This window comes from Antrostomus carolinensis, unplaced genomic scaffold, assembly GCF_000700745.2.
Source record: "Antrostomus carolinensis isolate BGI_N321 unplaced genomic scaffold, ASM70074v2 scaffold3550, whole genome shotgun sequence".
NCBI lineage: Eukaryota > Metazoa > Chordata > Aves > Caprimulgiformes > Caprimulgidae > Antrostomus > Antrostomus carolinensis.
The window spans coordinates 105,361-127,590 of NW_010287571.1; the positions used below are offsets into that span (position 1 = coordinate 105,361).

At 48.3% G+C, this 22,230-nt stretch overlaps 1 protein-coding gene across 1 annotated transcript in view; it reads right to left on the bottom strand.

The window, feature by feature from the left end:
- Positions 1-2,448: 2,448 nt before the first annotated feature.
- LOC104521326 (glutamate receptor ionotropic, kainate 3) overlaps positions 2,449-22,230 on the bottom strand; it is a 50,622-nt gene continuing 30,840 nt past the window's right edge. The window contains exons 10-15 of the mRNA XM_010163289.2: positions 19,543-19,766; positions 13,613-13,731; positions 10,853-11,070; positions 4,220-4,442; positions 3,756-4,006; positions 2,449-2,757 (exon numbers count right to left, since the gene is read on the bottom strand). Of these exons, the coding sequence (XP_010161591.2) occupies positions 2,563-2,757; positions 3,756-4,006; positions 4,220-4,442; positions 10,853-11,070; positions 13,613-13,731; positions 19,543-19,766 (1,230 nt within the window). The 3' untranslated portion in view covers positions 2,449-2,562. The remainder of the gene's footprint in view (positions 2,758-3,755; positions 4,007-4,219; positions 4,443-10,852; positions 11,071-13,612; positions 13,732-19,542; positions 19,767-22,230) is intronic.

The following is a 22,230-nucleotide window of genomic DNA, read 5'->3' on the forward strand; positions in this document are numbered from 1 at the left end:
TTAGTAATATTTGTTTATTTGAAAAGAAAAATCTGTTAAGAAGCAAAATCAATGCTGTTTTCCATGGTATTTTACTCTCTCTGGACCTTTAAAGCCAGTTTCAGGCTTTGTTTTTATTTCTGACTCAATTGTGAAAATCTCTAAGAGTTTAGAAATCTGGTACTCTAACAAGCCTAAGGATTTGTAAATAAATACAGAAAGAATGTCATTAGCTCTGGGAAACAGACCCGCACTTCCCATCCATCCTCTGCTGCAGGCATTTGGTCAGCAAACTATTAAGAATGCGATGCCCACTGAGTTGGCAGCTTTCACCCCTAATTTTTCATGGTTTCTATGAAAAGGTAAAAATGAGTGTGAATTGTTTGCATATCTTTACTTGAGTCAAAATATGACAAATTGCTTTTTTTGGTATTGGGTTATTGTTGCTGTTTTACATCACAGAAAAACAAAAGAAGGATAAATTATGTTCTTGATGGGGAGGAGGGGGAACATCTCCCTCCCCTTGAGCTAATTTGCTAATTCTCCAAAGCTCACCTTCCTGAGGAGCCTCAGAAAGAAACAGGTGGGGAAAAAAAAATCTGAAATCAGCTACAAACAGGTTTGTTCCTTTGGGCGAGGAGAAACTTTCCAGAAAGGCCTTGCAGGTAGGGGAGGGCAAACTGGGTCAGTTCAGCTGCTGGTTCCTGTGGTGGCCGTGGCACCTCGCTACGCTCACGACACAGTGGGTGAAGTTTTGGGATGCAGAGCTCCAGCACCGGCTGCTCCATCACTGTCCTGCCCTCCAAGCCAGGACTGAGGTGCAGGAGGGGGTTCCAGCCAGCGCGATCTGCGGCAGGTCACTGTCACCCTTACGTGTGCAAGGGAAGGGGCTGCTCTTCTCTTCAACACCCGTGTTTAAACCAGAGCTTTTTAGCACCTTTGCGTACTCTCCATGTGATGTTCTGGGTGACAATGGGCAGAGCCACTTCTATTTGTTTCATTTTGCAAATTAATCAGCAGAGTGTCCCACTGGCCACCCGTGCAGTTCCCTGGGGAGGGATGGAGCTGAGTGACGTTACTCGAGCGTTACTCCAGGTCAGCAGAGGGGTCTTTGGTAATTCTGACTAAACTCATCTGCAGGACCCGCCTTCTGGGTTAAGCAACCTGAAAAGAATCACACAGTTCATGGAAGATTTCTTAAAAACATGTCAGTGTGTGTTTGCTTAAATCACGTGGAGATGCTGGCTGAGGGGCTGCGGTTCGCCGCTGTCGTGCTTGGCTCACACAGTGCTGCTTGTCCCAGGCCAGCCCTGGCCCTGCAGGCTGGGACTTTGTCTTTCAGGTCTCTGATGCCATGAAGAGCACTTAGTCCTAACCCAGCCGTACAGTCCTCTCCTGGTCTGAGTGTGAACACAGCAGAGCTGCAGTTCAGTGCTGCTGAATTTCATGGAAATTGATACTTTTCAGCTCTTGGAAACAGCTCTGCTCCTGATGCTGCTGGAGCCTGTGGGCTCGGCTTCTTTTCCTGCCTCTCTGCAGGAGAGACTGAGCTTTGTGGGAAGCGTGAAGGAGCCGGGGACCTGGAGATGACGGTGTCACCCTGGGCGTTGGCTGGAGTTTGGCATGAGGCATGTGGGTGGTGTCACTCGGAGATGGCAGTAGCTCCTGGGCATGTCACGCTGGCCCATCCCTGGCCAGGAGCTCAGCTCCATTCAGGCTCCTCGCCCCCTCGCAGTCAGGGCTCTGGGATCTGCTGATGAAGGTGTGTGTGCTGCCTTCTCCCACCCCACGTGGGCTTCCAGCCGCAGACTCCTGGGCATGTCACGCTGGCCCATCCCTGGCCAGGAGCTCAGCTCCATTCAGGCTCCTCGCCCCCTCGCAGTCAGGGCTCTGGGATCTGCTGATGAAGGTGTGTGTGCTGCCTTCTCCCACCCCACGTGGGCTTCCAGCCGCAGATGGGCACGGCCAGCACAGCCGTGAGGTAAAGGGCCACCGTCAGCTGCTCCAAGAGGAGGCAGAGCCTTGACCATCGCGGTGCTCCACAGATCCCTTTCCCAGACAACGTGCCCTAACTGTGCCGTGTGTGTCACTGTGGGACAGATGCTCACACAGACCCTGCTCACGCTGCACCTGACAAAGTGTTTCTTTTTATTGCCATGCTAAAGAAGCCTTGCTCGGGGGCTCCTCCTTCCCCCCCGAGGGTCAGTTTGGCTCAATTCTCTTTCACCTCTGTGTGTTTCCAGTATGTAAACATCAGACTCCTGGATGGTCGTGTGTTTGGACTCCATGAGGCCTGTAGGATCTAAGCATTAAAAAAAAAAAAAAAAAAGGAATGAAAAAATAACAAAACCAAAACAGAAAAGCCCCAAGACCCATGTTTCAGTCCGTGCTTTGAAATTCTTGCTTCTGTGCCGGTGATCAATGCAGCGGTGTTGTAAAGGCCTTGCTCTTGAAATTGAACCAAAACAGGCTTTTTTCTCTTTTTTTTTTTCCCCCTTGTTTTTTAATCCTTCCTTCCCTAGTTAAGAGTGCATCCAGCCTTGTCTGCTGCAATTCCTTCCCTCCCACCCCCATTCCCATTTCCTAGGGAAACACAGGCGTCAATCCAGTGTTGCAGGTCATGTTGTCCTTCCCTGGCAGCCGTCGGTCGTTGAACGTGTGCATGTTGATCACGGCGTCTGTCTTCACCATGACGGGTGGCTGGGGCTTGTGTTTGACCCGTCGCTGGCAGGTGAGCGACAGCCGGATCTCATCGGCCATGGCGCTGCAGAAGGAGCGCTGGGGAGAGCAGGACAAAAAGCACTGTTACTGCTGGTGAAACCTTCTGCTCAGCTCTCCGTGAGCAGGAGGATGCTGAAACGGGGCTCTGCAGAGCTCTAGGCTGTATTTAAGGCATCAGCTGTGCTTAGTGGGGTGTCAGTGATGCAGAGGCATCTGGTTGACCCCTCTCTCCTTTGGCAAGAATTGTACCTTTGACACACTAAACCCTGTGAAAAGGCAGAGGTGCAGGCGGCTGTTGGAGTGCTGGTGCTTTGTGTGATCCCTGCTGGGGGTCTGGTAGATTTATCTGCTGGGCACCAGGGAGCTATCGAATCCTGCTGGGCTTGCTCGTGGGCACTTTTCCTTCATCTATCTAGTCCATCACGTGGGCAACTTTGCTTTGAATTCTGGTCGTGCACACAAATGCGCTTTCCACTTACTGTACCGTGACACACAAGGAAGAGGGAAAACCATAAAAGCAATTGTCTTGTTTCATGAGCACTAATCAGCCTCTGCGGGTGGGATGGGCTGTTTGTGAGAAGCTGCTAAGATAACATGAGGCTTCTTGGTGGACCCTGACCAGTTACTTGAGTCTCTCTGAACAGGACTGGGGAGAAGAGATGGAGACTTCATGTGTATATATGTTATGCTTGGAATATGCAACACGATTGCATGTGATAGTGGTGAGTGGATATAACAGCTCGGAAAGGTCCCTCCCAGGGACCTCTGTCCATATTTTCATGACTTACATGTCAGCTTGCTCAAAATGACCCTGCAAGTGTTTACTAGTGTAGTTACTGCAGCAGCAGAAGACCCTGATCAGGGTAGCCATGATTTGCCCTCTGACTCAAGTCTGTCAGAGTGGGACAGAAGCAACGAGCCTTAGGGAACGGCATTCTGGGGGTGCTGCCCTTCAGCCCATTTCAGCCCATCTCCCTGCCTGTCTCTGGGGTCAGTGTGTGAAATCCTTAGCAGCTGGGCTGGTGGTGGTGCAGGGACACTGAGGAAATCGGTACCTGCTCACGCTCCGCCGTTTTGCGCAGCTTGTAGATGAACTCCACCATGGCCACGAAGACGGAGAGCACCAAGCCTGCTGCCAGAACGATGAAAATCCCACCGATGTTTTGGATGCCCAGAGCACTGGCCTCCTTGTTCTCATCCTCAGGGCAGCCGTTCCCTCGCCACCACTTCTCCTTCATGACGTGGAGCTTGTCCTCCTCCTGGAGCTGGAGGATGGCAATGGTGATCTTGTCCCTGTACGGTGACCCTGGGGAGGGGGAGCAGCATTACACACAGAGGGAAAGCAGGGAACGTGTCTGTGCTAAGCAGGGCTGTTCAGGCTGCTCTTCAACAGACAGTGTCAGCTTTGGTATTTGGGAATTCTCTGTTGGGAGTGGGCTATCTTAACCCCCTCTGTTGTATTTGTGGTAACTAGTCCCCCTCCTGGGCGACCTCCACAAGCCCCACTGCTGTCACTTACCCATGGGAGTTCCAATCCCGTAGCCTTTGGAATCGATGAGCCCCCCGATCTGAGTCAGGTTGCAGTTCCTCTGGGTGATGTATTCGATGGTGGTTGACTCCATCAGCAGAGCGTAATCAGCTGTCAGGGTTCGCTGGATTCCTTCCTCGTTGTTTTTAACAAGCGCTGTGGGTTTACTGCTCATGAAAGCCCACATCTTTTCAAATGTGGAAATCTTGGATTTCTGAAAAAAATGATCCCCCCCACCCCCAAGAGAAGAGTTAGTCTTCTGTTTGCTGAAACCCAGTGTCCTTACAGTAAGTGACAGTCCCAGTTTGAGAACAGATCATACAATGGCACTATTACCGATTCGACCTTGTCTTAAATATCTCTCTACTTTCCCTGTCCAACACTGTTTGGCTTCACGTTGTCATAACAAGAGACAAAGGTTCCAGCACACTTCACATCGTGCAGACTGGCAACGGAAAGAGTCTCTGCTCCAGAGATCTGAACTGTCCCCTGTTTTCCATGAGGCACAGCCAGACCCTGCCTTGATGCCCTGCAGAACTTGCCAGTGTGACAGGCCATTGGCTTATCTGCTCAAGTGTATTAGTCTCCTAACCAGAGTTTTGTTTATCCTGTAACGTTTGTGCACAGTGAGAGAAGGCAGAGAAGATTTCAGGGGGCATGTTTTTCTCTTTTGCACGCACACTATTACGTTTTTGTCTTTCCTCAAGCATCACAAGGAAACACGTCTCCTCCGAGACACATGCAACTGCTAAACTAATTTAACATATCCACATAAACAGAGGCATGGAAATATTAAAGATTGTCTTATGGCTAAAAATAATCATTTATATTCTTTCAGTATCAGCAGGCATTCTGTTAAAAAAGGAGGAATATGTTTTCTAGCTTACTATTCATGTGAATGTCTTTTTATTCTTCTAGAAAATGTGTTGGGTGGGAAGAAAAATTGTTGGTTTATGTCTTTTCTTAACATTTGAAATATACCATTTATCTGTGACCACCTTCTGAATTGTCTCTATGTAGGTTGTCACAAAAGACATAACTGGCTTTAGTCTGGAGAGGCTCCCCAGGAAGCCACGTCAGCTTTCTCTCAATGTGCCTCCTTCGCTGCTCGCTGTATTCCCGTGGGTGAACGTCGTTCTCATCAACCCAGCTCTAGACATCCAGTTGAGCTCTGGAAAAGCACTTGGATATTGAGCCTTGTGTTCATGCTGCTGCCTGCTCCTTCATGTGCCATTCTTCTTTTCTGCCTAATTTCTTGGTTTTCCTAGAACTCTTTTTGCCTTCTTATTTTATAAGAGGCAGCTTAGTCAGCCAGAACCTCCTCCTCCACAACACTATTTAGCAAGAGGCTGGAGCTGGCTGATAAACTGGAGGGGCTGAAAGTCTTTGTGCTTTGCATTGAGTCAGGGTAACTGCTCACCCACAGCTGCACGAGGAGCTGCTGTGGCAGGAGCAGCACTTTCTGGTTTAGCTGTTGTTTATCTCTGTTTCAGGTCTCTGTCCTTCCGTAAGAAAGCAGGAGATGGAGCCCCAGCCCATCCCAACTGCTGCTCTCACATCTCCCCCTCATTTTTTCAGTATTGCCCAAAACATGCCAGCATAGGTTCTTTTCATAAAAACACTATAAATACGGATAAATTAGCTAAGAAAATAAGTTCCTCATGATGCTTTCTATTTCAAATGCTTTGCCTGTCCACCTCCTTTTTTTCAGCGTATTTAACAAAAGTTGGCACATGGCTCAACACCCCAAAGCTGGTCAGTGCAGCACAGTGACAAAAGCTGTTTCTCTGTCTTTACCCCTGTGGACTCGTTCTGACTGAACTAACCACGGACTCATTTCTTCTGTTAAAGCTCATGCTTGTTATAATCCACTTGATGAACGTGCAGTAGTGGATGTGCCGGAGCAAACTACATTCAAGAGGCAGGATAATCTCCCTCACTTGAAAATCTGGGCCAGTGCCTGTAAGGTAGATTTGTGGCATCTATCAAACCTCAAAGAGCAGCAAGAAATGTAGTCTCCAAAAGGATTATTAAATATCTGTGCATTACAATAGGTAATTGAAATGAATAGCATACTCGGCTTGCTGATAACGACTTGTTTAACATTTATATAGTTCACATCAGAGGCCTCTGGGTTCACTGGCTCTCCCTTTCTCTCCTTCTCTTCCTGCATTTAATGCTCCTTGGGTGTTGACACAGAGCTCTTAAACAACATCAGTGTTCTCCCATTTTAAAGCATAGAGCAAAGTAAACTGGCAAAAAATCAATAGGCTGCATTTAGTGAAGCTAATAGGACTTGCATGAGGCACTGTAGCTCTTCAGGCAACTTAAATTACATGAGACAGGGCTCCCTGGAAGAGAAAAAACACTTTTCTCTCCTCTTCTTAAATCACTGCTTCTGACCAGCTGAAAGGACTTTAATTGCATTTGGAAATGCCAGGAGGAGCCCAGGTCTCTTTGCTCTGGCTGCACTGCTTCGAGCCCCCTCCAGGCACCCTGGCTGGGGGCACCCATGGCAGTGAGACCCCTCCCTGGCTGGAGCTCTCCAGGAGCCCTGTGCTGCTGCTTGCATGACACGCTGGCTCTCTGCTCAGGGCAATCTCAGGCTCTCCCTGTAGTCTAAAACCTGCCACCTCCTCACTTGGAATTTATTTCCTATGAGTTTCTTTAACTTGGCTAACATGAGATAAGAACGCTTCTTTTCCAAGTGAAAATTCCCCAGCTGTAATTCTCAGCACGGTGCCAGCAGTTTGATAGACCTGGCTATTTGTTATAAGTCCAATTTAGAAGCAATTGTCAGTCATCGTGAGAGCAGTCATCAATCAAAAATTGCAGGAGCAACCACAGTGCTCCAGCTCACACCTCGTTCTGGAGAGCTTCGACCACTGTACTTGTTTTCCTATTAGGGGAAAAGTTGTTCCTTTCTCCCTTTCCTCCTCTCAGAACACTTCAGCGATACAGCAACGGTGGCTGCTTATCTATGGGAATTTGGGTGACATCATCTGAGAACATACCATTCAAATAAGCCAAAACATCTTAGTAGTAATTTAATAGTCAGTAAATAATGCACATACACTGTATTTATTTTCCTGGACTCTGTGTGTGTGTGTGTGTGTACATTTTGTTTTGCTCGTCCTCTAATTTTACAGTTTAAGTAATTTACCTTAAAAAAATCCTTACTGGGGTTAGTTACTGGTTTCAACTGATATTTGCTGTGCTGTGACTGGGTACAAATTTATTCTCTATGGAATCACTATTTACTTTTATGGGTGGCATAAAATACATCCAAGTTAGTGGCAGAGAGACCCTCCTGTGCCCCCGATCCTCTGTAGGGTCCCCAGGTCCCCCTCAGTGACAACTTTGCTGCCAAAGGTAGATGAAGTGGAACTGCTTGGCTGCTCTGAAGCATTAAGATAAATGGCCTGACACTGACTTCTTCCTGGCAGAGAAATTCCAGAGTCAGGAACTCTGGAAGATTAGAAATGATGGCGATTATTGCTAATAAACAAAGGCGGTAGTTAAACGCTGCTGATCGCTGCAGCCACGGCTCACACAGGGGGATTGGATCTCCCCTTACACCTCTCACACCGATTCACAGGAGTGGAGCTTCTCCTTGTTTTGGTTGGGATAAATAACATCAGAATCGGGTCTGCTGTCCTCTGTGTCTTAATAAAACCCTGCGTTAGTGCTAAATGAGGGGCATGTATGAAAAGCCAAGTACCAGCCCCTCTGAATGCAGCAATTGCAGCGGCACTGAGAACGCCTCTAAATTCATTCTTTAGAGTCACAGCTCAGAAGCTGCCTTTAATAACCAATGCTTCAAGACCAGTCACCCAAATAAATTAATGGAATAGTTTAGAGGAGCCACTACGAGGCATCTTGCCAAGACATATATGCTTTTTATCAGTGAAATTGGCAAGAAAGTAACTTTCAGGCTTAAGATTTTCAATTCCAGCCTGTATGAAAAAATAAATTGATTTTCACCAACTGAAGATACTTACTCTTGAGGATTTAACATTTCTGTACAAGTGAATATATATGTACACACATCCACACACACACACACTCGTACTCCAAACTGCACATTTGTTCAGAGAGAGACAGCATCCTTTGCAAGATACGGAGGGTTTCTGGCATGATTTATAATGAACACTAGATGCTTTTCCTAAATTAATTGAACTGTATTTATTCCTGTAACTTAATCTGCATTGCCAGGGAATAAATAGCTTCTCAAAAGTTCTTTCCTTGAAGTCAAAATCTGCCAGTACAGTTGGTAAAACTCTTCTGCTTCCCCTTTCCCGTAGCTGATTAGCTCATCTGCACGGGCAAAGCCATTGTGGGAGCAAGACTGCTTGCTGTGGGTCTGCCCCACAGATCTGTCTTAATCAGCAGGAGCTTCTGCAGTGACTTTGGTGAGCTCTGCATGAACCGCAGGCAGAAAACTGGGTAGTGCTTTGGGAACCATCTCAGGGAACAGTGTGCAAGGCATTTGCCATCGCTCCCGAAGCTCCGCTCTGGGATGATGCTCTCCTGCAGCCCTAGATCCTGATCTCTCAGACTTCCAGGTGCTGGGAGGGCCCAGACCAGACAGAGGACAGCAAAGGACAACGTTGGCCACAGCCACCAGTCCCAGACGAAGGGGACCATGGGGCCCGGGCTGTGGCTTGGTGGGTTGGTGCGTGTGGGTTGCAGGTTCTTGAACATGGAGAAGTGGAGGAGTTCCTGATGTGAGGGGATCGACTCTGGGGAACAGTTGTACCAGGAGCAAGGTCACAATCTGGGGTAAGTGCAAGTGGATGAGCCACAGAATAGGCAGAGTGAGGATCCCAGTCAGGATGTGGCCACCAGCCTTTGGCCCAGCAATGACAGACAGTCTGTTCAGCAAACTGCAGCGTGCTGGACCGCCAGACCTGCCGGGGCTTCTCAGGAGCAACAGTCGCGCAGCAGCTCACTCTCTCCTGGTGACCCCACTCTCAGCAGAGCAGAGCAAGGTGATGTGAAGCCTCGTGCCCTTCACCATTCCTTCAGTCCCACCCATCTGCAGGGACTGCGGATCCTCAGCAGAGACCAGAGGGGCCCATCGCTCTGTCCCCTGGACCTTTCTGCTGTGTGACAGATTTCCTGGTGAAGGTGGCCCTGGCAGAGCAGCGTTGCTGAAACCACTGTGGGATTTTCCTGGTCATTTGACAGAGACTTGCTGAGGGGTGGGAGAAGTTCTGGCTCCCCCAGGTTTCTCTGTACACAAAAGACGAGTGAACATAGCATCCCCCACGAGTGCTCTCCCTGCTCCAGTGATCGAAACGCTTGTCGGAAGGGACAACCATCAGAATTAATCTCCAAACAGTGATAGTAAAAAAGAAAAAAGGAAATACACTGCATCAATAAACCCTGCCCAATGCCTGTTAGAAGCCTCCTGAAGGCTCCATGAATCTAATGGATAATGATATGAAACAATAAATATACCGTGTCCTTGATGATTTTTTAAAAAGACAGTTTCCTTTTATTCCCATATAAAACTCTTATTGGGAAGAGCAGTTAAAACACAACAGTAAAAGTCCATCTTTTCCTGATAGCTCTTCTGGGTTTATATTGCTTTTGGAAGGTAAGGCAGTGCCTCTGACCATGCCAAAGACAAAACTGCACGCGCCAGCTCTGCTGCAGAAAGCGAACTAACCAGCAGCAGCCTGCTATTCTATGCAACATTTTCATTTCCCACAATTAATTAAAGATCAAAACAAATCCACCATGTTTCTTTACCAATCCGTGTTGCTCACCTCTCACTTCTGTTCCTTTATTCTCTCAGTCTTTTATAAAGTGTGCTTTTACAGGCTGCCTGGGCTTCTAAAGGTCTTTTTAAGTCTCTTGGTTTCTTTCCCTTTATCAGGCACTAGTGAAATATGAATGCTCTTAGCACCCTCCTCTGCAGTGTTGGCTAACTTCTGAAATTAATTATGCTTTAAAGAGAAGAAATTAATGTCATTTGATTCTGATGCATTGGTGGTGTTACCTTGCACTGGGTTTCAGAGGTTAATAAAACTTGACTACATTAATGTGAATAACTGGAGGGCAAGAAAGATATTTCATGCTGTAAAAAGTATTGGTCAGGGTATTTGCAACATCTGTCCAGCTTTAGGTTCCATTTGTTCTCTCCTCTGTCCCTGAAGGCTGGCCAGGTCAGCCCCGAGGGCTCTGTGGAGCTGTTCTTGCAGAGACAGGGAAGGAGCTGCAGTGGGTGAGATGTGGAAATAGGGGAGATGCTTTAGGGAGTGTAAGACTTTCCTGTAGGGCTTTAATAGAGACGTACCTGTCCTGTTGTGCCTCATAGGTGTTTTGTTTTAGGGCGTGTGAGCCATTAATGAGTGCAGTCTCTAAAACTGTAAGATCAAGATAATTTTGTAATCGTGACTTCAATTAGCAATGGGGAGGGGAGGATTTAGCTGGGATGTGAATCTAGTGAGCTAAACTGCCCAAGTCTTTAGGAGGGTGTGAGACTGAAACAGCCTGTTCATGAGGAGAACAGTGGTGGCTTAGGAGGCTTTGTCTTTGGTTCTCTGTTCTCACTCCTGTTGGCCTGAGCACGTTGTGTCTCTGCCTGGATGGTAGAAAGACTTTGCTGGGTCTCACCTTGAAGAAGGTCATAGTAGCTCCATCCTTCACTGCTCCGTACTCTATTTTTGTCTGCTTTGCCAAGTCATCTGCCGAGTCGATGGGGGATTCCATCCTCTCCACTGTCAGGAAGGCGGCAAGGTTGGCCGTGTAGGACGAGATGATAATTAGGGTGAAGAACCACCATATGCCACCAATGATCCGTGTAGACAGTGCTTTGGGCATCAGCTCGGAGCCTGGGGTGGGAGAGGGGGAAGGAGAAGGAGGGAAGAAGAAACAAAGAGAGAGAAAGGACCTGTTTTATGTACATACACACATACATTATGTACATGCACACGTATAGATAAAGGATGAGGTTTCACTGACAGAACTGTAACAGCTACACAATAGAAACCAACTGTTTTTGAGGAAAATTATCCAGACATCTTGCATGCAAGGAAATCAGTGGGGTTTTTTGTAGCATTTGCAGAAAAACCCTCTCCCTTTATTGCTGACCTTGGGTACAGTGCACAATTTACAGGAAACGTTCAAACTGAAGTAATTAACTAGGCTGCTTTTATGAGATTTAAATAGCAAGCCATTTATGAACTTATATGAGTGTTTTGTTCTGCCATTTAAAAAGTGCTTTGCTTTCATATAGATTACTTTTCAAAGGATTCACTCTAGGGAGTGTGTTCAAATACACAAGGTTTAAAAAAAATATCAAACAGCGACAGAAAGGAACTATCAGGGTCCAGTTCTTTGAATACTGGTTAGAAGTAGGGAAGCAGGGGATGTTACAGCATAAAAGGTGTAACAGGTCTGGAATGGCTTTTATTGAGCAGGCATGAAGGACTAAATGGGTTGTGCTATTTTTGTAATCACCCAAGATTCCTTTTAAAGCCAGAAAAGAGCTTAGTGTTTGAAACAACTGCGTTCAGAGGGTATATCCAACCTGGAATTTGCAACAAAGATTGGGCTCTGCAAAGCAATTTTAAGTGGTGTAGCATCAAAGCATAGCATGGAGTGGAGCTTTTTTCCTATCTGAGTGGAGCAAGGAGGCACTGGGAAGCAGAGGAGCCTTGGATATCGAGGGCTGCTTTGGTTCTTCTCAAGATCCCGCTTCGTTCCCATTCCATCTCTTGCCCTTGGATGCATTGGATGGTGTAACTTCAGTTTAGCTTTGAAATATTTTTCTTCTTATGATGCAGAATAAGAGTTAAAAAGAATACAGCTCTTTTCATGTATCAGCATCTGATAAGAGGATGATTCATGCTGCTAAACCCTCTTGCTGGGAACTGTCACTGTCCATCAGGGCAGCCAAGATCTGGGAAGAATCTCTATTACCCGCTGCAGCAGCAGGAGGAGCACGGAGCAGTCGCACTGTGCGTGCCACCGAGCTGATGCTGTGGCTCTTTTGCTTTCTGGGTATAACTACAGATACATGGTAAATTAAAGTGTGACGAGTGTTTGACATTTTCCACTTATTTCTATTCCTGGATTTTCTGCAATTAGATCACAGCTGAATTCTGTTCTTTATTCAGAGCTGCTCACAAGCTCCCCTTCTACCATCTTCCTAACAGATTTACTCTGTTTATTCCATCTCTATATATTCCATTTGCTCTATTCCATCCCCATACATGAACGTAATCCCATCCATATCCCATTTCTGAGGTCCTTGTCATTGTGGTGTCTCACACCAGTAACACTGAAAACATTCAGTCTTGTGTGTGGTGGCTGCCAGGCAGGGCTGCCTGGAGCAGCTCCTCACCATCCTCTGCCTCAGCAAAGAGCTGGGGTGTGAGGGAGCTTCAGGCCTTTTCACAACGTGCAGGATGACCAGATGAGTTCAAGGACGGAGACAGACCAGAGGGTAACATGCCTCGTCTTCTGCAAAAGTTGATTTAAAACAGAGTGAGCCAGGATAAAGGTCCTCAAATTAAATGAATTGCTGGAATTAACAGAAATAGGAATTCCCAGAATGTGTGGGATGCTGCTGTTTGGTGAATTGAGCAGCTGAGGGAGATGAAGGCAGCGTTCCTCCTCGGGCCACGGTGGGTGGGTGCTGCACTGTGCACAGCAGCAGGACACTTGTGAACATGCCAGTGCTCTGTCACCCAGCTGTGTGCTTCCAGACGGCAGAGCTGCTCCTTCTGACACCTGCCAGAGCGGGCACGCTTCATTAGTAGTAATTATTGTCACGCAGTGGCACGTGTGTGCCAGCAGCCGGCTGCAGCTCGCAGGGCGAGTGATGAGTCTGTCCCCAGAGCTGTCGGGTGAGCTGTGGGGATGGGGGCTCTGACTTGCAGAAGGTGGAAAGTACAAATAGGGGCAGGTGCCAAAAAAAACCCCAAAAAACCAAACCCCAACCCAAAAAAAGACTGAAAAGCACAAGTTCCCCTCCATTTCTCTGTCCCAGGCTCAAGGGGTGTCGTGTTGTGCTCAGCATGTTGTGCTGCCTCGAGCTGCAGTTCCAAAGGAGTGAACAGTTGCCGAGATGACAGGTCACAGGCGGTTCCTTCTGATGAGATCAGAGTTTCATTAGCCCTTCGCTGGCCTTGGCCCCAGCAGCCCCCAGGGTTCCCTTGGCATAGCGTACGGCACATCTCCCTCGGGACCCCCAGCACCGAGCACGTCCCCGGAGGAGAGCTGCCCCCCTCTCCCACACCTCACCTTTCAGCGGGGAGCAGGTGCTGGCGAGTGCTTCTGTGCCTGCTCAGATGGTTTATCTTGTTCCCATCGCAAACAAAATAAATTTTAAACTTAAAAAGTCCCAGCCAAAGGCCTGTGCTGCCGTACCTTGCTGCATCAGCGCTCCCATCCCAAACCAGAAGCTGTTCAACAGGGTGAAGTTATTCTCCACGATGTCTGATCCTGGGTTGCAGGGATGGGCGTCGTACCACTCGTATGGGCTGAACCTGTGGTGGCACATGGAAAGCAAGAGCTGGTTAGTTGGGACGTGGCATGACAAAACCCTGCAGGAACAGGAAAAAAAGAGCCTTAACGCATCTGGAGCTGCTGTGCAGGACCTGCTGACCCTGCGGCTGTGCCGCTTGTTAAAGAAAAAGACAAATTCACCCAAGATTTTCAGAAGTCACCAGCATGGCTGTAAGCCCTGTGTCCTGCATTGCAGACAGCAAAAAAACCTGGGAAGCCAAGGTCCTTCTGAGGTTTCTCTTTTGCTTTCCCAAAGCTTTCGGTCACTTTGGATCATCTCTGTAACACTGCGTCACACAACAGCAAGTGGAGCGTGTGACTAGGGGACGGGATGTGGTGCAGACACCTGACCTCTAGCTCAAATACACAACAGTTCCAAAACGTGGGGAAACATGGCATTTTGAGATCGACTGAGGAGAGATGCTGCAGTGGTTCTGCAGCAGTAGCTGGGACAAACCATGGTATTTCAGGGGACTCTCCTGCTGCTGCACGTGGGAATCAGGGTGGGATTCAGCCGAGTGAGAAGCAGAACCTTCCCTGTCCTGAGAAGCAGGGATCCTGCACGGTCAGGGCACAGTGAAACAGTGGGAATTGGTGTAGGCTCACCATGGAGCACATGTATTCCCTGGGGGGCACGTTCCATCAACATCCCTGGAGTTCTTGGGCAAAACTGAGGGAATGTTCTTTGCTCATCTCTCTGCAAATCCTGTCTGGATTGGTAGGCAAGCACCGCCGTGAATGTAGCTCTTTGAGCCAGGATCTGGGGAGGATGCTCAACAGGAGAGATGCTAATATTTTTAGAGCTGTTTATTTACATTTTCTAAGAGTCCCGAATTTTGCAGAGATTAAATTAAAAACATAATTGGTATAATTGCTTTTGAACCAGGCATTAATTATCATCTCCGCTTCCTTCTGAAATCCCTGTAGCTTCACAACAGCTCTTTCTCAAAGCCCAGCCCACAGTTTGCATTAGGAGATATTTCTGTGATTCTCTGCCAGATGCTCTGCTACCCAAGGAGGTGGCTTGTGGCTTAATTTCATGGGTGCCCTCAGTCAGACATTGGATGTATTTGGAGAAAAGAGCCACAGCTCTCTCCCAGGTGCCCCTCAGCACAAAACACTCTCCCAAGCAAACAGCTGCCCCTGCTCTGCTCCGTCGTCCCCTCGGAGCCCGACACACGGGGACATTCTGCCAACACGGAGCCGCGGTCCCCAGGCACGCAGAGCACAGGAGGGTGTCTGCAGGGAGGGCCCCATCACGGGGGATGGATTAGGTGCAACACACAGGACTTGTGGTTTTAGAAAAGTTAATCCTGGGTACATAGAATCATAGAATGGTTTGGATTGGAAGGGACCTTAAAGATCATCTAGTTCCAATCCCCCCGCCTTCAGCAGGGACACCCTCCACTAGACCAGGTTGCTCAAAGCCTCATCCAACCTGGCCTTGAACCCTTCCAGGGAGGGGGCATCCACAACTTCCTTGGGCAACCTGTTCCAGTGTCTGACCACCCTTACAGTAAAGAACTTCTTCCTAATATCTCATCTAAACCTCCCCTCTTTCAGCTTAAACCCATTTCCCCTTGTCTTTTCATTAGTAGCCCTTATGAAAAGTCCCTCCCCAGCTTTCTTGTAGGCCCCCTTCAGGCCCATCTGTCCAGCTTTTTGCTTCTATTTTCAACATGCAAGATACAGGGAATCTTTTCCCTCTCCTTTCCCCCCCTTTTATTTTGCTGTTCTGCAGCAGGGACCTCGCTCAGGCTGCACCCTGACATCCCTTCTCACTGCCCACCCCCCTCTGCTTTTTCAAATAAGAGAAAATCAGACAGGAAAACAGGAATCAGGCTGAATTCAGACCTGGCTTTACATGCTGTCTGTTCCTTTAAACTTGCTGTAAATTTATGCCAGAGGTGTATGAAGGATGGTGCCTAAGCCCTTTCTGGAGAAAAAAGCAAGAGTTCAAGAATTACATGAAAACTTTCTTGGGCTGCCAATGAAAGAATATGAAACAGAAAGGGAATTGGTAAGATCAAATGAGCCTGACAAGATGACACACTGAAGAACTTCAAGGTCCCTGAGTGAAAACCTACTGGTGCTGCTCAAATTACAGAGAAATATTCAGAAAACTGCAAAGCAGCCACAGTGTCTTCAGCGCTTGAAAAGTGAGTGGAACCATTAATAGAAACAGGGGTAATGAGGGAAGAAGCGAGCAGAGCTCGTTGACCCCATACAGCTGGAGCCATAATGAACGGGAGCAGCTCAGGATTCACCATGGGCTGGCTTCCCTCTTCCTCAGGTGCAGAATGGGGTCTGAGAAATATTTCATCAAAACCTGATTATTTTCTTGTCTCATCTTGGCCTTGTTGGCAGGGAAACAGGGGAGCATTTCAAAGAAGGTTTAAAGATCTAACACAAAATACTTTTGAGTCTAAATTGTATCTCCAGAGAAATTACTTATGGATGACCCAGTCCTTGTTGCAATTAAGATGAATGTTAAACCCCCCCACACCATTGTGCACCCAAAGGTGATTAGCTGTAATTTGGAGGCCTTATAAGTCTGAGGATGGGTGATGATGCCAATCAGCCAGCTGCACAGCCCACTCACCACCTCACACCAGAGCCACCAAAATCACCCCCACGAAGCCTTAGAAATTGCTGGTGTTTATGGTTCTTCGGGGGCCGGGGTGGTTTGGAGCAGAGGCTCCATCAGTAACCAAGACAGACTGATTAAAAGAGGAGATGGATCAAATACATCCTTTGCCTGCCTCTAAATAGTCCCTAAGTTGGTTTTAAGTGGCATTGACCTATGATTATAGCATCAGCAGAGGACTCTGGTGCCTAGTTCAGGAGACTCATCTCTCTGAATTAAGGCTTCGCTATTTTGACTGCGGTTTTCTCCAGAGAACTGAATTTGAGAGGCCTTGCTGGGGTCAAAAGCAAATGTTGTTTTCATTACTTTTGAATGCAGTTCATATTTTGGCCATGAAATCTCTTCATCTTTATGTGTTAAAAGATCATTCCTGCAAAGCCTTAATTATACTAAATACTTGGTGTTTTTTAAAAGAACAGGAAAACACAAGAAACATCAGGATCAAAACATGTGAAAAAGAAACTGTAATTGCAATATTTTATAGGTTCAATTTCAGCCAAAAAGAGCCTGATAGGGAAATATAACTCCTATGATGTAGAGAGATGATGAGGCTCATTTCAGATCAAAAACAGAGATGAAAACGCAGTTGTTCAGATTTCCATCCCTCAACACCAGCCACAGAGCCCAGCACAGCAAGTGGTTCAGCCCCTCTGGTGTCCATGGTGCCAGGACAGTCACCAGAGCCCTGGGTTTGGGCACTGGCGGGGTCTGGGTCAGCCAGGTAGTACAGGGGGCATTAAAATGAGCGTGGCCAGTAGGTAAGGGGAGGTTCTCCTTCCCCTCTACTCTGCCCTGGTGAGGCCACGTCTGGAGTTCTGTGTCCATTTTTGGGCTCCCCAGTTCCAGAGGGACAGGGACCTTCTGGAGAGAGTCCAGAAGGGGCCACGAAGATGATGAGGGGCCTGGAGCATCTGCCTTACGAGGAGAGGCTGAGAGAGCTGGGATTGTTCAGCCTGGAGAAGAGCAACTGAGAGGGGATCTGATCAATGTCTATAAATATCTGAAGTGGGGGCCAAATGGATGGGGCCGGGCTCTTTTTGGTAGCATCCTGTGACAGGACAAGGGGCAATGGGCAAAAACTAGAACACTAAAAGTTCCAGACAAACCTGAGGAAAAATTTTTTCACTGTGAGGGTGCCAGAGCCCTGGGACAGGCTGCCCAGAGAGGGTGTGGAGTCTCCATCTCTGGAGATGTTCAAATCCACCTGGACACTTTCCTGTGCAACCTGCTGTAGGGAACCTGCGTTGGACTGGATGATCCCCTGAGGTCCCTTCCAACCCCACCATTCTATGATTCTGTGAAGTGCTGCTGTTTCTGCTGAAATGCTCCGTGAGGTCCTTGTGAGGAGCTGCTGTTTGTGCTGTGAAGCTGCCAGTGGCACCGTGCAAACAGCCTGCGCAGCCGTCCCTGCTCAGACAGCTTCTGTGGGACCTCAGGGAAGAGCCTGGCACCCCAGAGCACGGCTGTTTGCTAGAGATGCATTGCAGAGACTAGGGAGGAGAACGACTGCGCGTGGAGGACATTCTGTGCCCTCCAAGAGTGAAGGGCAACCTCTGTGGCTCTGCAGCCTGTGGAGGGGGGATCGCCCGCGGTAGCTGCTTCCCCATCCCGGCTGGTTTGCAGCACTGATGCTGTTTGCTAAGCTGAGTTTACTCTGACAACTGCTGTTCTGTGTAATTAGGATATTGCACAGTAAACTCAGGAAATCATCTCTAAATGCCATTGTGGGCCTGAGGGATGCTGAAAATTGCAGATTTGTTATAACATGAGGGTTAATGGATTCTGGTTGCTGCAGTTTTGTATTTTATCTTTGACTATCTGATTGGTGTCAGTGGATTAGAGAGAAGCTGGTTTCTGAGGATGCTCTGAGGAAAGCGCAGCACAGCAGCCCCAGGGGAAGGGGTCTGCACAGAGCCCCAGTCCAAGGTGTGGGGTCAGCAGGAGGTTTCTGAAGGCACTGCTGGCATAACATGAACTGGAAAAAATGAGAAACAGGCATCTAACTGCAGATTGTCTTTAGGAAACTTCCCTGGGCATTGTGTTTGCACAAAGTACTTCAACTTCCAGCAAGGGCTGTGTGTGGCCAGGGAGGGCGGCTGCTGGGGCAGGAGGGAGGCAAGTGCTTTGGAAAGGTGGAATCACATATTGAGAGCAGCCCTGGACTGTGCGTCTCATCAAAGACTCTGTGAAATTAATAACACATGCAAATCTATGCAAATTCTGCTGCTTTTAAATACAGAGGTTTTAAACATGCTAATTAGATGCATATTAATTTTGTAAACAGACACATTGTCTGATCTGGAGCAGTGGGTTCTCCATTCTTTTGATATAGGGAAGGGTTTGTGGGAGCTTTGCTGGTGGAGGGTTCAGAGACAGGAGCTGAAAATGGTGTCGGGGACAGGAGCTTTGTGTCCAGGACAGAGCGGAGAGGCTGGGCTTCTTCCTGGAGAAGGTGGGTGAGAAATGACCTAACAGGAGCACAAATGGTGAATGACACAGAGCAGGAAAATTACCCTTCGTTATACCAGGGAGGTGCTAATGAAATGGAAAGGCAACAAAATTTCTAAAATTACAAAAGCAAGTGCATTTTAAATTTTTTTTGTACTGGAAGCCTGCCTCACACGGCAAGAGAGGCTTACAGGGTTATGTTAATAAAGCAAACAAACACGAGCACATTTAGCATGGTAGAGCAGCACAAAGGATGAAACACAGGCTGTAGCTCGTGAAGAAGGAACCAGATTTCTCCTGTGAGTAGCTCGTCTTTGATTTTCACCATGGGGTTTGCATCACCTCTGCACCCACCCTGAGATACGGGTCCAGAGGGGAACAGGGCACGGGAGTCTGGCAGCTGTGAGCAGCCCCACACTGAGGGACTAGCCCCAAACTGAGGGACCAGCCCCAAACTGAGGGACCAGCCCCACACCGAGGGACCAGCCCCAAACTGAGGGACCAGCCCCACGCCTTTGGGTAACGGACCAGAGGTGACTTGATGAATGACAGGGGTTCAACGCTGCGGCTCCCACTGGGTGGTTGGATCCCTGTGACACACGAGGAGCAAAACAGATCTGAGCGTGGGGCATCTTGTCTCACAGCAGTAGATGTGGCACGATGGCAGTTGGGTGGGGTGGCACCGGCGTCCCCTTACCTGGCTATGACAAAGAGCACGCAGCTGACCCCCAGGTAGGCGAGGAGGATGTACATCCAGATGTCGGGAGACAGGGGGTTGAGGAAGGAGAAGACACTGGGGTTGGTCCCGTTGGGCTTCCGGTACAAGATGCTGACCCCCAGGGTCATAAAGGGCTTGGAGAAGTCTATCGCTTTCTCCCGGACATGGGTGATGGTGAGAGGAGCAACAGCCAGATCAGCTTTCTGGGCACAACACAGAGGAAGAGAGACAGAGAAGGCGTTAGAAACCGAGGCGTTTCCATCCCCTTGGAAACACCCACAGCAGTCACACCGCAGTAATGGGCCAAAAAACCCCCCAAAGTGCAGCCTTGGGGTTCCCTCTCCCTTTGCACGGGGGGTACATCTGCCCTGGACCTCCTGCCCGCCCCCCTGGTGCAGGCAGGGCCCTGTGTGCCTGGCACAGGCTGGACTCGCCTCAGACCCCTGGTCTGGCTGCACGGGCTGGCAAACACGAAACCGCCGTCAGAGCCGCGCTGCGCCGCGCGCCAAGGGTGTGGGCAGCTTTCTGGGAGCTCTCCTCCAGAGACAGGGACTGCTCCGTGTGCACTGGGCACAGGGACACCTGAGCTGTGGGCGGAACGTGGGGCTGATACAATATGGTCCAGGTATTACAAATACTTGTCATCACCTACACAAAACCCCTGCACAGTGCACTGTCTCCAAAACACGCTGGGCGAGGTTCTGGAGGTGATGGTGGTGTGGATGTGTTTACCATCTTTAAAAGAGATGTTCCAGGTTTAAATCAGGTTTAAATCAGTGGGTAGAGGGCAAAACATGGTCTGTTGTTTGCTCATTATACTCCAGGACTTTCACAGTGTGGATTTTCAGTTGGTGTGAGCCAGAGACACACAGCACAGACAGCAGAGATGTCACAGTCTCCGCAGCTCTCGCCTCGGTGCAATGAGCTGGTTTTGGTTGGCTCTTCTAAGATGGTCAAAATAATTATATCTTAAAATGGTACAAAACATCTGCGGCCCTCGCTGTGCTTGCTTCTTGCTGCAGAAGTCTTTACAGCAGAGAGTTTGCTGTGTGCAAATCCCGCCGTTTGCAGGGATGATTTGTTTTTGTTGGCTTTCCTTAAATGTTGCTGCAAGAGGAGAAAGTCACAGAGGGAGGCCACTCCAGAGCGAAGGTGCAGGAAGCAATATTGTACCAGCATGAGGTAAAAGGTTCAATTTCTTTCCCCTCAGTCGACTTCACGGTACCACTTGAAAGGCTCATTTGGAGGAAGCCGTGGTGTAGCTGTTCGGGAACGCTCGTAGCCTGGCTGCCGGGAGTGAGCAGAGCCTCACGCCGTTCTCGGTCGGTCTTTGTGCCGTGTGTACGGCTGCAAGTCCCACCGAGGAAATCCTCCTGCCAGTTAATGGTGGACTTCGCAGCTTATCACGCTGGAACTGCCTGAGCTGCACGAGGAATTTCAGCTGAGCCTGTTCTTCACCCTGGCTTCTCATATGAATTGTGTTTCTTTCTGTTACATCTGTTATTTAATAATTTCTGTGCTAGATTCAGCGAGGGACCACATACAGCCTCTTTCTCTTGGTTAAGAGCTGCGTTCATTCCTCTTGCTAAACATTCATTCCAGTTCTTCTTTATCTTCAGTAAATACATCCAAGGCTCCCTCAATGTCAGCTGCCTTGCTTGGGCTTTGCAAACCACTCTTTTGGTGTCATTAACTTCCGAGGAAATGCAGGCACATAAATGATGTTTCTGAAGTTGAGCAGCACCTCCCAGCGTGCCAGGTGCCTGGCATCCCCGTGCAAGATTTACTTAACATCTGGTTCTGAAAATTAAAATTCTCAATTAACCACTAGTGATAACTACCTAGAGATAGAGTGGATTTGTCATTACTTACAAACTTTAAATCAATATTAGCTGTCTTGCTTGAACATGCTTTAGTCCAACAGAAAATGTGGGTTCACTGTAGAAATTGGTGCAGATCTCTGGCCTGGGTTCTGGAGGAAGGTCAGACTAATGATCTTGTTTGACCTTGCAAATCTGTGACAAAAGTCAGTGGAGTATTTTTAAATATGGGAATGTGGGCCTTTTTCTATAAGAAGAGTTTCTACACGAGCTTTTATCTATTACACACATATATATGTGTGTGTGAGAGGGTCTCCTCTCCAAAGAACGGAGCTTTAGAGGTCCTGAAGATGTTCAGGAATTGTCTAACAAGGGTAAAAATATGTATTTTTTTCTAACATGGTTCTTTAGCCGAGCCCTGGTTGGTTCCCTTTCCTTGTCACTTTCCAAATGGAAATATATTTTTAAATCAACTTGGTACAGACAGTGTCCCTTTCAATCCCTGGTATTTGTCAAGACTTAAAGAAACCAGAAGCACTGTGTTCCCAGCAAGCCCTGAAGTGCCGGCTGTGGCAGTGATGCTGTGGGTGAAAACTGAAGGAGGGTGGTTTTTAGAAGTGGACAGACAACGCTGGCTGCCCAGCCTGGGATGGTGAAGTTCTGCATCTCAGGAGCCGAGTCTGCATCCTTGGTACCGTCCTGGCATGGGATGACTGGCAGGTTTGTAGCCTGGCAGGTTGTTTGTAGCCTGGCAAGTTGGTTTGGAGCCCAGCAGGTTGGTTTGTAGCCTGACAGGTTGGTTTGTAGCCTGACAGGTTGGTTTGTAGCCTGGCAGGTTGGTTTGGAG